The sequence below is a fragment of the Hemicordylus capensis genome, chromosome 3 (genome assembly GCF_027244095.1).
Source record: "Hemicordylus capensis ecotype Gifberg chromosome 3, rHemCap1.1.pri, whole genome shotgun sequence".
Taxonomy (NCBI): Eukaryota; Metazoa; Chordata; class Lepidosauria; order Squamata; family Cordylidae; genus Hemicordylus; species Hemicordylus capensis.
Window position 1 is genome coordinate 286,049,864 of NC_069659.1, and position 15,889 is coordinate 286,065,752.

The 15,889-nt window shown below is 44.7% G+C and overlaps 1 protein-coding gene across 2 annotated transcripts; it reads right to left on the bottom strand.

Moving 5' to 3' along the window:
- Positions 1 to 5,628: 5,628 nt before the first annotated feature.
- NPM3 (nucleophosmin/nucleoplasmin 3) lies at positions 5,629 to 15,447 on the bottom strand. Of its 2 annotated transcripts, XM_053304804.1 has the most exons (6): positions 14,837 to 15,425; positions 13,481 to 13,566; positions 10,302 to 10,421; positions 8,245 to 8,338; positions 7,599 to 7,734; positions 5,629 to 6,876 (listed from the first exon to the last, which is right to left on the bottom strand). In XM_053304804.1, the coding sequence occupies exons 1-5, from the start codon at positions 14,907 to 14,909 to the stop codon at positions 7,607 to 7,609; spliced, it is 501 nt and encodes a 166-aa protein (XP_053160779.1). In that variant the 5' UTR covers positions 14,910 to 15,425; the 3' UTR covers positions 5,629 to 6,876; positions 7,599 to 7,606. The 2 variants fall into 2 exon arrangements, with proteins under 2 accessions (XP_053160779.1, XP_053160780.1); XM_053304805.1 differs by lacking the exon at positions 8,245 to 8,338 and having other exon boundaries at positions 14,837 to 15,447.
- Between the last annotated feature and the right edge of the window lie 442 nt (positions 15,448 to 15,889).

Below are 15,889 nucleotides of genomic sequence, written 5' to 3' on the forward strand. Positions count from 1 at the left end.
ATACCGCCCAAAACGCAAGTCTATGGGCAGTTTACAGCAAAACAAAACAGTAAAACGACAGTCACAACAATAAAAACAACTATACGCTTTTGCCTCTCCAACCCTATTCATTTCCTTCCGAAGAAAACCTCTGAAGTCTGCAGACTCCTATCCACATACTTTATGTAGCAGTAATTAATTAGAAAAGCCATGTCCGTATGCATATTCATTTACTTTGCATATTTATTCCAATTAAAGATTTTGGAATGTAATGAGGACATCTATACCCCTTTGCCCACAATGTATCTTTCAGGGGAGGGGAAGACCCATTTTGCTTTTTAAGCTCCAGCTGCCAAGGAGTTCATCCCTTCCCCTCATGGTTATTGGCATTGGTTAATAAGTGTTGCTGTATTCAAATAAACATCCTTTTTCCAATCCAAGATACCAACGTCTCTTGGTAGTTCACAGCATAAAACAAACCAAGAATTGAACAATTAACACACATACAAAATTTAATTCACCAAATAATTAAAAAGCTTGGTTCCTGGTTCTACCTACCTCTGCAGAATGTATTTCTACCATTTTAAGATGATCACGTTTTCCTTGGGTCTTGTGCTATATATCCTGGCTCTCAGCTTATTCTTCTAGTTCTTGGATCCATCTTCACCAAGATGTCAACATCCTTTTAAAGCAGTGGACACTGGCACCACAATCCCAGCAACACCTCTTCCAAGACCAGGAGGTCAAAGTCCCTTCCATGAGTCTGTTCATGCAGCCAGGGACTGCATTAGCTCTTTGTGCCATAGCATCACACTGGGAGCTCTCACCAAGCTATCTGTACTCACTCATGCAAAATTTACTTTGGATCCCTTTTTGTTTTTCTTAGTCTCGATAAAAGGAAAAGAAACATACACCTTGCCTGTCTCTCCTTGGGAAAAACAAACGAAGAGCCCCTTGTCTTGTCAAGGCTTACCAAAAGCAACCTGTGACAGCAAGCTTCCCTCTCCTCCTAGACAATCCTGTTTGTTTGCACAAGGTATTTGAATCAGTTTGATAGCATCATCTCCAGAGGGGAAGCCATTGCCCCTGCCTGACCCCCTAATCCTATTTTTCCCCCTTAGACACGGTCTGTATGCGTGATCTCTCTCTCTTTCTCTCTCTCACACACACACCCCTGATGACAATCTCAACATGGATGCTTTAATCCACAAGGGTTAAATATTACCCTTTTCATCCTGAATACATCAGGACCAGCTGGAGGTAAAGTGTGGGCATGGACAACATAACTGATGCCGCAGGCCCAACACACTGGAGCCCAACTTACTTCCATATAGTTTTTAATGCCATAACGATTCCCTGCAATTTTCAAGCAAAAGACAAACACCATGAGGTTACAGCTAAGTTGATCAAAGCCCTGGACAGCAGAAGAGGTAGGTTTATTGGTGGCACTATTTACACTTTTAGCATGTTGGTTCCCATGCACTTTTCCAGGTCTCATAGCTCATCCCAGATACTGTCAGTCCTCTGGAAGCCGGGGGAGGAAGAGCCCACATTGATTTGTGACACACTAAAATAAGGCCAATTAGGATGTAGTTTGAAAACAATGACATTCCATGTAAAACAACACCCACCCACCGCCGCTTCCCCATATTCTGTTTATACATTTCCAAGTTTTTAAGGCAAACAAAATTGAGGTGGTTTGAAGTTTGATTCCATACACCAAAAATGCTGTTTTCTCATCACTTAAATGTAAGCATTTAAAATCAACAAAAAATTGCAGAGAGCACCATTTTTTCAATGCTTGCAGCTTGAAGCAGTGAACAACGCTACTCCTGTAACAAAACCTCCCAGAAACCACCCACCCACCGTCTGAGGTTTTGACCACACAATATTGCTACTCTGGGGTGAGAATACAATTATCCTTCCATTCTAGGCTCTCCAAAATAGGATAAGTCTATTCCTCCTCATCTTAAAAATATGGGCAAACTGCATTCCCCTCTTTTACATCCACATGAATGTAACACAACATGGCATCTAGAATTTTAAGTTTCCTTCTTTTCTAGCTCACGCTTTTCAAAGCTTTAGGCTCTAGAAGCAGTCCAGAGAAACCACAAAAGGGCTGAGGCCAGAGGCTGTGGGGGCAGAAGCTTCAGAAGTCAGATAGTTTAAAGGCAGCAGAGTTGCGCGGTCTAAAGCAAACCCATCAGTCAGCTACATCCAATCCCTATCCCCATCATGCATTCTCCAACATGCTGCAAAGGCCATTGGGCAAAGGAAATTGGCAGGTGGCAGAAAGAGCAAAGGAACATCCTCCTGTAGTTGTCGTAAAGGCAGGCTCAAGGTCCCTTCTCTTCTGCCCAAGTGTGTGTATATAAGGCTGTGAGTGCAAGTGTCTTTTGTCATGTCTGGATCTTGCTCTGCCAGATATTAGTTTTGTACACATGTGTGAACATGTGCCCTTGTGTCTGGTTCAACTACTTAACTTCACCACATATAAAGTAGGTGTGAGACTCTAGTCTTATAGTCTGTGGCATGGCTTGTTTTCTTGAATGATCTGCTGTTTGGATTCTCCACTATGGATTCACAGGTGGTTCTTGAGATTTGTTGCAACCTCAGTATGAGTCATCTATAAAATGAATATGTGTTTTCTAGAATGCCTTCTAAACACTCAGCAAGTTGATAATATGCTGTGTTTTATACACATGGAAGAGCCCACTTCCATGATTTGTCCTGCATGCATTTTTGGCTCTGCCTTGTGCCAATTGTGTTGCTCTGTGGTGGCCCAATATGTGTGGGCAGTGTTGCTTGGTGGAAGGTGAGTTGCAGGTACATGCAGCAGATGTACACTTCTGGTAAAATGAGTATTTCTGAAGGCTTGGCTAAGGTACCAGCATTTTTCATTTCAAGAGTTAGGCATAGGGTTGCTATTAAGTGAAGAGTGGCGCTTTGCAAGTCAAAAATATTTGCGGGCAGAAGGGAGAGGGGAAAATAGCAGTGAGGTCCAGGTACAGCCCCACAGAGCACTGGTTGGCTACCCCTGACCTAGATGGCAGCATTCCCAAGGAAGTGAAAGAGAGAACAATTGGAGCAAGGGGACAGAGGGATAGGAGCTGAAATGGATGCAAGAGGAAAGGATTGAGGGGTAGGAAAGAGCTGGTTTTCAGAATCTATGCTGCAGGAGGGGAGAGATAGCTGGGTTAGGGGCAGGTTCCCACTGAATTAAAGCAGCTTTCTTGCTGAGAATCACCATTCAAAATGGGACTACAGCATTCTGAGTAGTGCCCTGTAATGTTATGAACTCTTTTAGAGCACTGGGAACTGGATACTGTTGAAAACAGGTTATTGCAGGTGTTCTCAATACAATTCAGCCATTGTGTCTAGGGATGATGGGAGTTGTAGTCCCACAATATCTGGGGATCCGTTTGATAACCCCTGGGTTATTGGGTTGGATGCCTCATTAGTCTGTGTAAAGACCTTTTTCTGTTCAAATAAAGGAATCCGCCAACATGATACACGTACATCCCAGCCAGCCATTCAGCCCAGCAGAACACAATGAAGAGATGATTCCTGCTAGAGACACTGGAAGCAGCTTTCAAGCGTGCTGTGAAAACAAAGCGTGCTGGGAAAACAGGCAATGAGCACACCGAAAGCGGACAGTGTGAATATTAACATCTGTGCAATTCTCCAAAAGGTTCCAGCAAAAGCATTTTCCAGACCTCCCTGCATGGCAATCTGCTAGGCCTACCAAGGTTTTGGAAGAAGTCAGCCAGCAAAAGCTTCTTCATTTGTAACATGCCACTTGTGCTCTTAACACTACTGTGTCACTACCATGGTATTGTGCATAGCCCAGGCAGAACTGGGGACTGTGCCTCTTCACTTACACATCTGAGCAGGGACTTTCAAAGGTGGAACAAAATTTGCTTCCCTGTTCCACCTTGGGATTCTATCATTCTAACATGACTGCCATCTTGTGGCTGTACACAGGACCTGCTCTTTCTTCAAGGTGGCAGTATCAAGGTAGTGTGTGCACGCACACATGCATTCAGAGTGAAGCCTTCCTGATTCAAGCTGAGCGGGATTTAAAATTAACTGAGCAGATATCGAAAAACTTGTGGGCACATACACATGTGCACGCCTTAGAAGGAACACTGCCCACGGGTGTGACCACTCCTCAGGACTGAGAGGGGGTAGGTAGCCTTTTGCAGCATGATCAGCATCCATCTGGGTGCCTAATAGCTTGCACTGCTCCTGTTTGTAGGCTGGAGAGGAATCCCCATTTCTTGAGGAAATCAGCTGTTTTAGTCACTCTAAGAAACAAGCTCAGAATTCACCTTGGATAGTGTGTTGCTGTGGCCCCTTTCTTTCTCACAGAAGGGCCATTCCCTCTACTAATTGGAAAAAAGGAGGCATGGTGTTTTCCAGGGGGAGAGAATAGGATTTACCTATTCGTCCCAGCATCTCTCTTTTGTTAATGCTTCTTTTGCATTTCTTTTTAGATTATGCAAGCCCCTTTGGGACTGAAAACTATATTTCATTTTGCTAAATAAACCTGGTGAACTGTTTTGTTGAGATGTGGTATATTAATTTTTTAATAGCAGAAATAACCTCACTGCTTTAACTTCTACAAACTAGCCATCAATAGAAACAGTTGCTTATTTTATGGTGGATTTAGCTCTAAAGTAAAGTGTGTCATCGAGTCGGTGTTGATTCCTGATGACCACAGAGAACTGTGGTTGTCTTTGGTAGAATATAGGAGGGGTTTACCACTGCCATCTCCCGTGTAATATGAGATGATGCCTTTCAACATCTTCCTATATCACTGCTGCCTGATATAGGTGTTCCCCATAGTCTGGGAAACATACGAGCGGGGATTCGAACCAGTGAATTTACACACCCACCTACAAGAGCAGATGTGTAATGGAGCCCCCCCCTACACCTAGGGCTCCATTAAATGAGAGTGCAATGGTTTAATAGTGGCCTGCACCCCTACTCAATGAAGCCAATTCCCTCCACCAGCTTCTCCTGTTTATCACTCTTGACTGAACATGCCTGGAGCCTCTCTTCCTGACATGTGAGAATGCCATAGGCTGAAAGTCTTGTTGGGCCTTAAGAGGGTCTTGAACTAACTGGCTGAACTGATTACAAGCACTTAAAAAGATCACACACAGCCCAAGCCTGATCAATCACAGCAGCAAAAACAAGACAACCTCCATTATGCAAATTTTACACAATCCGTGTCTCAGGCTAATGGCAGCTGAAGAGGCATCATGCCCAACCACACACTCCTCAGGCAGCCTCTTTCTCGAAGAAACATTCAGTGAAAAGATGTCTGGTTCTTTAATGGAAGAAAAGCAAGCTGAAAGTCAGCTGGGGCTCCCCCTAGCTTTTAAGTCAGACAGGCTAGGAAGGCTGGGATCACAATTCAAAGCCACCTGACCATCTGTCTGGCCATGGATCACTCTCTTAAGCTCCCCTCTCCCCTGACAAGCAGGGAGAGAAGTCATGTGTGTAATCTCTTCTAGGGAACGAATTATGCAACAGCATGAGCATATTTGGACAGGGAACAAGATGACAAAAGTGGAAAGTGGGTGATGCTACTCCAGTGTTCCTGATTCAACACTCTACCTCTTGACAAGGAAACAAGTCAAATTACAGTCCAAAAATTACAAATGTGTTTATTTTAAAAAGTAAAACAGCTAAAAAGAGAGAGGCAACACAAGAGTGTGGGACTGAGGCCGACAAGTCTGAACCACAGCATGGACGACTGTGACTCAGATCTTTGGCAAATTAACACAGCTCTCCACAGCTGAAGAATGGGACTAATGCAGTGTTCCCTCTAACAGGGATTTCCAGATGTTGTTGACTACAACTCCCATCACCCCCAGCTGCAATAGCCTTTGCTTGGGAATTATGGGAGCTGTAGTCAACAACATCTGGGAATCCCTGTTAGAGAGAACAATGGACTAATGGATTGGTTCTCAAACTTGTGTCCACAGATGCTGCTGGATTACGAATCCTTTTATCCCCAATATCATTGTGGCTGGGGATGATGGTAATTGTAGTCCAACAGCATCCTGAGGACAAAGGTTTGAGAATTCCTGGACTAAAGGGGAAATGATGCCTGAGAAATATACACAAATTGCATTCATCTTCATCATTCTAAACTTAAGTTATAAACAGTCATACTTTTTTCTCTCTTAAGCCCTACATAATAAAGCATTCAAAATTTGGTTAAAATAATCAGAATACACAAATCTACACTTTTTCAGAAAGTGAATTCTGCTTGCATCTGGATGGTGACTGGGAAGCAGACACGGATTTGTCCACAGACACACAAACTGATTTAGCTGCCAGTCACCCACAGAGAAGCTCCAGACACACAAGCTTCATGAAGCAGGTCCAGTGGTGTTGCCTATTTCTCCCAGGGTATGGGTCCTTAAAAATGGGGATGTATTCCCTGCTTCTTGGCAGCCTCACAAGGAGAAAGAAGAAAAGGATGTGAAAAAGAAAAACTGAACAATAGCATCAGTAGCGTCATTAGCTTATCTTTGGGCACTCTTCTAAATATGGAAGATCAGTTGGATCTAACCGCCTTGGGATTGTTTTAATGAAACAATCATTAAATTGATTGCGGTATACACATTTAACAATAAAACAATAAAACATAAATACAGAGAAAATCTGAGCAGAAGGCACAGCAGCTACCAGTCTTTCCAAGTTGGAAGGGAAACACACTCCTTAAATTTGCATTTTAAAAGTCTTCTGGGACTCCACAAACAGTAGCTTCCGCTACAGTCAGTAGCATCAGTGACTTGTGTCAGCCAAACAGACAATATGACCAAACTTTCCAGGAAATCCAGAAGCGTCGTAACACTGCATTTCGGGGAAGACTAAAATCTGCAGGAAGAGAAGGAAAAAAAGTGCAACTAAGCAAGGCAGTGAGGCCCTCAAAATACTATCCACACCAATGGAGTAAGAGTAAGAGTAAGAGTAAGAGACCCATGACCTGAGTTTGGGAAGGGGGAAAAGCCACCTCTCATCCCCAGAGCTGGCTCCATCACGTCCAGAGGTTGGAAACTGATAAGGTAGGGCTACGAGACTAGTTGTATTTTAAAATGACCCTGGAGACCTGATTGTCACCTCCCACTCCCAAAGTCAGCACCTGTGATTGTTAAGAATGGAAGGACAGACATCTGCAGCTGCAACGTCTCTTGCCCGAGTACTACAGTGGTCCAGCCGGCCATACTGCCTCCTGCAGCAACCACAACGCTAACTCTACTGTGCAGCAGATGAGAAAGTGAGCAAACTCTGGGGAAATTCTGGATCCTCAAGCGAAGAGGGAGAATCACAGCTTCGACATGTCTCCCTGCCATGGAGCTTTTTTGTTTGGAAGCTGCAACATTTTTGCTACGGTGCTCTGAACTAGAAAGGCTGTGATGAGCCTACTTTCAGCAACCCAAGAACAAGATGGTGCTCCATCATGGTAGGTATTTATTTATTTATTATTGATTTATTGATTGATTTGATTTCTATACCGCCCTTCCAAAAAAGGCTCAGGGTGGTTACACAGAGGTATCCCTTAGCCTCAAAGCTGTCGGGTCTTTCCCACCACCACGTACCTTCAGGGCTAAGACTTCCGTTGCTTCTTGGCTGGCTTGATCGGAGAGAGCTCTTCCTCTTCGCTAAACTCATCCTCCTCACTAAAATCCTCTTCCTCTTCACTGAACTCATCATCTGAGAGATCCTTTCTGTGAACTGAGACCCAAACAGGCCTGTTATCACACGACCCTGCTTAGCACTGAAAGATAACTCCTTGGATCTATTACTACTACCGCCACCCTGCCTATACAGTGTTTCTTTCAGATTGTTTTTTGGGGTGGGTGGGTGGTACTCAGAAATACATCTATTTGCGAGAGGCAGCAGAAAATCTGGCTTAGGAAGGAAGAGGGCAGTGCTTCCTAATCAAGCCTCCTCTGGTCAAGTTTTTCTTCAAGAAATCCTTCCTCTTAGTGGATGGAGGGTGCATATCTAGATCACTGGCCAAGTAGGGAAAACATTCTGACACAACCCTGCATCTGAAGTGTAGTAAGGTCTTTCTTACCACTTGACAAAATGATGCAAATGACCAAGCTATGAACACAGCAGGACAAAGGAGGGCCACACAAGGTCATTCCTTACAGTTGCCTGCATCACAGCACAATACCCATCTCTCCCTTTCTCTTAATTTGTAGGGCAGCTCCCCAAATCTTAATCAGAGCTGCTTACGGATCTGGTGTTGCCCTGCAAGATGGACAGGGCCAGATCCTGAGCGCAGGCTGAAGGTCACTGGGGGTCGCAGCATAAAGTCATCCAAATTCAACTGTGAAGAGAAAGATCAGAAACAGAAAAAATGTGACAGGAAGAAGGACAGTCTCCAATTTTAATAAATCCATACATAGTTGTTGTTTTTTAAGAATTTCAACCTTTCAAGTAATTAGACCAAACACACACACAGAATTTAAAACCACAAAGAAGCCTCATATACCTTTGACATACCTGCTCAGATCAGTGGAACTCTTGGCTTTATTCTTTCCATAACTCAGATGGATTTGAAAGTCAACCTCTATCCTCTCTCATCTAAGCCATGAACTTAGCCCTGAACTTACCCCAAACAGCTAAACAGAGCACCTTTATTCCCAGCCTTCAAACTCTGCTCTAGTGCTTTCCAATCTAGACTAACATATCCCAGCTGTGATACAAATACTGCACCAAGTCACACATTTGACATGATCATATGGAGACTGCAGAGGAGAACTCTCCAGAACCTAACACAAAGTCCTGGTGTTATGGACAGCACTCAGTTATTGGTGGGTTTGAATTTAAATTGACAGAAGGACTTGAGCAGGGCCATTTTGTCCCAGGAAAAACCATTTAGTGCTGTTTATTCACAGTCCTACTTTTGCTGAGAACAGCACCTGTTGCCATGCACTCTGTGCCCGACCTCCACTTCTCTGCTCCCAGTCAAAACAATGAGCTCATCAGTTTCTGATTTCTTTGTTTTGGACTGGGAGTGGGGAAACTGAGAGCTAAGGCCTGAAACTAACTTGGGGCAGAAGGGAAAAGAACTGGAGTGGATTTTACTGTGGCGTTAAAATAACTAGGGCAGAGAAGTTAACTTGGAAAGCGTTTTAGGAAGCCGGGGGGGGGGGGGAGGACATTTTATTCTGAAGGCTTGCCTTTTGTATTTATTATTGTTCCCTTTGTACTTGCTACAGTACTTTGAATCAGAATCTCTCTATTCAACTGTGTGCCTTGACTTTTTGTCAATGAATGTGTTTTGCTTGTTATTCTTTTTGTTATTAGCAACAAGATATATTCTGGGAGAGAAGAATCCTCTTCTTTTCGTTTTTTACTTGTCGGAACAATCCATGGCCCAACTACAGCCTAGCACCATAGAGTTCCCTTGGCCCATAGAGTTCCCTTGGTGGGAGGCCCGATGGGGATAAGACAGAAATTCCCTGCAGGCTTGTACATCTCTCCTTCCAGAGGTGACATGTACACATGACACTGGCAGTATTCTTTGTATGTTGCAAGCATTACCAAGTCTTTTCACAAATCAGATGGTCTGAATTTGCAAGGCCTGGGGTTATCTATTAAAGCTAGGGGCATGGGGAGGACTGTCCGCCAGAGTTGGCCGGGGGGCGGGGAGCAGCAAGGCACCTCCTCGACCCCTCCCACACCCAGCTGGTGAACAAGCACTCCCTGACTGGAAGCATGAGGCACACCCCTCTCCTCCCCAGCCAGTGTTTCATTGAAATAATGGCTGCAGGGCGGGGGAGCCCAGCCAGTCAGCATTTCAATGAATCGCATTTTTAAAAGAACACAATAACTGCTGACTGGGAAGGATGGGAGAGAGTCTGAATGGACTCCTTCCCCAGGCAATAGCCATGCCCCATGTCTGATGGCAAACAGGGGGCGTGGCCTGTCAGCCCCTGCAAAGCTTCCTCAGTCAGTGGTTTGTTGAATTGCTGACTGAGAGCAATTTCCATGCAGAGGCAGGGAAAGGAGCTCCCAGTCAGTGATGCAACAAATGGCTGACTGAGGAAACTCTGCAGGGGCTGACAGGCCACGCCCCCTGGGTCTGATGTCAGATGCAGGGGGTGTGGTTTGGGGCACTCACATGATTAAAAATCAAAAGCGCTGCCACAGTTCAGTTCCCTATGCCTCTAATTAGAGCAAAGCTCTTCTCCCTGCAATGATGGCGATCACCCCCCCCCCACATACACACACACTTGACTCCTTCCAAGTACCCAATCTCCCAACCCTATCACAGGTCATTTTACCCATGGCTGGCAAGACAACTTCAGATTGGCCACTGGTACAGCAATCTCCTGGTTCTGATAGTCACGCCCCACAATTTCCACAATGTTGCATTCATCCTTGGCACCCTCCGACAGACAAACCTTGAAGATGGAAAAGAGAAAGGAGACAGAAGAGTCAACAATGGCTGGTTTAGCAACACTTGAAGAGGCCTCCTCTCTTCTTTGACACTTTAAGTCTTGTTTCAAAACCAACAGGGCAGAAGCCCATTAATTTTTGCAGGCAAAGTGCTGTCATTATTGATATTGGTTTAGATTAGTGAATATCTGTTTGATCCCTATACGTTCCCACACCCTTTGAGCTATCGGGACCAAACTTTGCAAAGTGACTTCCTATGACCCTATGAGTAACATAGGGTACCCAGGAACCCCAACAACCACCTCACACAGACAGACAGATGTACAGTGGGTATATCCACAAAAGTTATGGATACAATAACAAAGACTTGGGCTTACGGTGGTGAAACTCGCACCATAAGCCCAATGTACTTAAAGCTTGTGTGTGTGTCTTTTTAAATGTCTTTTTAAAGGTGCTTTAGAAATATGTACCTTTAATTTGGAAGCTCACAAGACCTCCTCTCAATTCCATATCTCCTGGGCCTATAGCTGGGGAAAGTACTAATGGACTGCTTGTTATACCCTCTAGAAGTGGCAGCTGGTAGCCTAGCTAGGACTACATTGTGAGTGGCAAAGCAGAGCCTCTACCCTAACCTAGTTCTCTAAAGGTGCAACCCCCTTTTCCAGCAAGGGGGGGAGAGATCTGGGCCCCTTTAACCGTATTGGGAAAAATGCTGCACTCAACCACACCCCAACAGCTTTACTAAATTTATACAACACACACCTGAGGGGCCTTTCATTTTCTCTGAAACAGCAGCTGAGTCTCTCCCAGAAAAAGACAATGCCGTGTTAAACTGACCCAGTCCAATCAACGGCTACTCCTAGTTATTTATCAGCCTTGCCTTTTCACCAGCCACATCCCTCATATGCTCAACTACTCTGGATCTTACAAAGGACTCATCTCTCAGCCAAAGGAACTTTCTTTAGCTCTCGTCTCATAGGAGAATAGGATGTAGGAAGCTGCCTTGTACCAAATGAAACCATTGGTCCATCGAGCTCAGAAGTGTCTACAATAACTGGCAGCAGCTCTCCAAGGTTTCAGGAAGCAGTCTCTTCCATTCCTATCTAGTGATGCCAGGATTTGAACCTGTTACCTTCTGCATGCCAAGCAGATGCTCAACCACTGAGTGACTCTAAACCCTCTATATCCAGGGGAACAGTGCTCCCTCTAATTTTTTTCATCTCTGTGCGGAATGAGTTTTGTTCTGGGTGGCAGTATCAAGGCAGTGTGTGTGCACCTGCATTCAGAATGGGGCGTTCCTGATTCAACCTGAGCGGGATCTAAAATGAACTGAGCGGATATCCAAAAACTTGTGAGCACGCACACGCCTTATAGGACACAGTGCTGGAAAATGGATTAGTATTGAGCCAGTGCTGCAAGATGTATTCTACTTCACTTTCTAGACATAGAGCATCAGCTTGCCTAGGATGATCCATACAGCAACCTCAAATTTGAATCCTCAAGTGCAACAATGTACTTCCTTCAATAGTCGGGCATGGCTACATAAGGGAAAGGTACTGAATTAGTATCCTTCCTAGTGATTCCACCCTTAAAACCGCAGTCCCTGCTTTATGGTTCTCCAGCCATGAATGCAACAGTTTGACTGACAAAGCATTTAATTTATTTGTGCTTCATTTTTGTGCTGCCACATGTGGCACAAGAATACAGAGAAAGAAAAGGAGTCTTCGGAGTGGGCGGTATATTAAATGTCTCTAATAAATAATGTTTAATACATTTTGATACCATTTTTTGGAAATAAAAACTTTAACAAGTGATGAACACAAAACACTAAAACAAGAACTACAAAATTTAAAAGGTGAATCACAACACATATGAAAAACACTGAGCAGCAGGGTAAAATCCATTAAAACTAGCACTGAAACTCTTAGGGGGAAGACATGTTTCCAATGCCTGTTTAAAAAATAGGCCCATAGTCAGCCTAAAGGTTTGGGGGTGCCAAAAAAAGTAGGGGGGCAGCTTATCTGGCCCCATCAGTCATTTGTAAAGTATTTGTTTGCACACACACAAATTAGTCGGGGCAGAGAAAATTAGGGCTGTAAGAACCCCAGCTACGGTATCATGTATGAAGGCATGTAATATCTCCCTAGGGAGTTCTACAACTGTGACTGCCACTACTGAAAAGATCTCTGGTATTCACCAAACGCATTTAAGCAAATGATGGGCCAGAGAGCAAGGGCTGATATGCAGCTACCAGGGTAGGTTCACATGAGAGTAGGCCATCCTTAAGACAACTTGGTCCCAGATTTTAAAGATAATAAACCGGGCCCAGAAGCAGAATGGCAACTAGTACAGTTGGTAGATAAAGATTTTCTCGGAGAAAGATATGGAATGCTAAGTGCAGTCAAGTCGTGCTAGTGATAGCTGGCGATAACTCTAGCCCTGTTCAGGAGAACGCTCCCAAACATACTTACAGGGCTGGAAACAGACTGGAAGTCTCGCCCCCTGTCCATCACTCTTCACCAACCCACGCTTCATGCTTAGCACAGCATTAATCTCTTCAGATGAATGTTGTGTGATGGCGGGGGCTTCCGCGATTAGGAGGCCTCGGTGGCAGAGCCTCTCGATCACAGAAGCGCCTGCCATCACGTTTACAGTGTTCACCGAAGGCTGCAAGCGTGAGGGACACAGAGGGGGAGCTGTGTGATTGACGTGCTGGGTGGAACTTTCAGAAAGCTTTAGGAGGCGGGACTGAGTACAGCCTCTTTTTAAAAATAATGTCCAAATGGGGCTTCTCTGAATGCCTAAACATTCTGGGGCTTCTAAGCAGGGCCTTTTCAATACCAGCTCCGAAACTCTGGAATACACTCCCAGCTCAGATGTGGAGTATTACTTTTGTAAGCTTTTAAGAGGGCCTAAAAGTGCACACAGATGTTTGGCTGTGTTTGTTTTAACAGTTTTATTTATTGTCTGAATAGTTTGTAAACCACTTAGAGACTGATGTATGAAGCAGTAAATAAGTCAATAATGAATGTGTGCGCTTGTCTCTGGATGAGACTTGTCTCACCGTATTCAAAGCCAGAATATGATCAGAGTCATCCTCTTCAGACACTTTAAAAGTGTAGGATCGGGCACTGCTGTTCAGCTCACATCCTGGAGAAAACACAACACAAACATTTCAATTGACAAGGCGATCAAAGCAAATCTGTGGCATCTTTAGGAGGACAATGTTCTTCTTACACTGATGCTGTGAGATATTCCTTGGTACTGCAGGAACCACTGTCTCACATTTGCTTGGAACCAACATGATCCCAATTTTCAGCCACAGACCTGAAAATCCAAAACCAGTGTGTGCTAAAGAATTGGCTTTAAACATAGGGAAGACTTGGGGGGGGGGAGGGAAATTAACTTCTGTCTTTGTTGGTAAGAATGAGACCACCAAGTTAGAAAGCTCTTGTAATGTGAAAGATGGTAAGGATCAGAGTGCTTTTGCAGGGGGAGTTTGTTATTTAAAGAATTAATACCAGAGTCCAAATTTAACCCAAATCTGGAATACCTCTTAAAGAAACATAATAGTTAATATTCACATCTACCATTCCAGACATTTTGTCTTTCATTTCTTATCTGCATTTGAAAGAAACGGGCATTCATATTGTTCCAAACTCCTTTTAACCGGACCTGAACTTTAGGATTTGTTTCAATTTCCAACAAAAGGCTTTTTCAATGTTTGTATAGTAAAACAATACAATAATCACCATGGCCTCCGATTCACGTTCTCTTAAGTATCCCAATAATCTAACTAAGAAAAAAAGAATAGTACACAGCAATTACAAACACAAATTACACCACCTTCGTTCAAAAGCTTCGTTTTTTTTAGACTACCAGAGACGGCTACAGGTTTCTGTATTATGGTTCCAACATGATTAAGGGCAAGGAGTTATTGCTGTATTTACAACCCGACCCTATGCACGTTTACTCGATGAACGTTTCAATTTAGAAGGGTGTGCGTTTGTGGCTACAGTCCTGGCACCACGGGACACTTCGCCCCTAATTTTCTTAGGAGCCAAAAAAACTCGCTGTAATCCACCAGCTCTTCCTTCGCCTTCAGTACAACGAGCCAAGCCACGTGGAGTCATTTACGACTTGGGCAACCTGAACACTGCTTAGATTAGGAAGTGGCACGTGGCCACGTGCTCCGGAGTCCTGAGCTTTTCAGGTTCAGGGCCGCGTTCCCAACGTTAAAGCCCCGTTAAACAACCCCTTTCCAATCAATCAAACTACACAGACACACCTCTGCGCACCCCAAGGTACCCAGTCCGTCTCGAGTGCAAAGATCGCCCTACTCGATCGCTCGATCAAAGTCACCAACCTCACTTTCCTATTATTAGACAAGACGATCTCTATCTCCTTCCCCTTTACTTACCGAACAGAAAGCTGCTGGTACAAATCGGAGCTTCAACTTCATTCACGCTCTCTAGATCCAAAAAGTCGGCCATGCCGCCACCGAGAGAAAAAGGAAAGAGGGAGGAAACGAGACAGGAAGAAGCTTGCCCCACAGGTTCCTCCCACTACCCGGCTTGGCTGAGTCCGCCCTACTTAGCCCCGCAGACAGTTTCCGATTCGGAAACTCAGCCGTGAGAAGGTGGGAGGAGACAGAGTCCTTCCAATTAAAAAAATTGGGGGAAGGCGCATGCTTATATAATGCCTTTAAGCGGTTGTTGTACTGTGTGTGTGCCTTTTTTAAAAATAGTCGCTCACGGACACGGCTTGGCTTAAATAAGGGGTGCCCCCCCCAAAATATTGAAATGGGTGGGGGGGACTCGAGCTGCTGGAACAAAGATGGAGTTAATCGAAAAGCGACGACGTCCACAGTCTAACACCGCCTCAAAACCAAGAAGGGCTCCATGCCTTTGAGAACAACTACTGTATAACTCGGGATCCCCTCTCCCGTTTAACGCCTCCCGCCCTAAAGCCACGGAAACCTGAACCCACATCAGCCTTTAAGCCGGCAAACGACGCAAACATCGAAGGCACGCAGACATCGCCGCGTCGGGGGAAAGTCCCGCCTCCTTAGCTTCTTGAGGTTTGTAGCCTTCCCGGCGGCTAGTAGGAGAGACCGCGCTTAAACGAAGTATCCAGACTTCAGTATCCAGAAAGTGACGTGTTCTCGAAGAGCTACGGGGAAAGAGGTGGAGGCAGGCAGGAAAAAGTGCCTAGTCAAGACTCTGAAAAATACAAGGTCCACTGGATTCAAAGAAAGCGGACCCGGGAACTGCTGGATAAAACACCTCCAAACACGAACTCCCAACCTCGGGTCTCCAGATGTCGAACTTTCCATGGCTGGGGGGATGATGGGGAGTTGTAGTCCAGTGTTTTCCGGGGACCCAAGTGTTGGGACCTCCTCCCTTAACAGCTTTGTTTAAACGGCCAACTGAGGATTTAAAAAACTACCGGGGTTAAACCAACCAAAATAAGG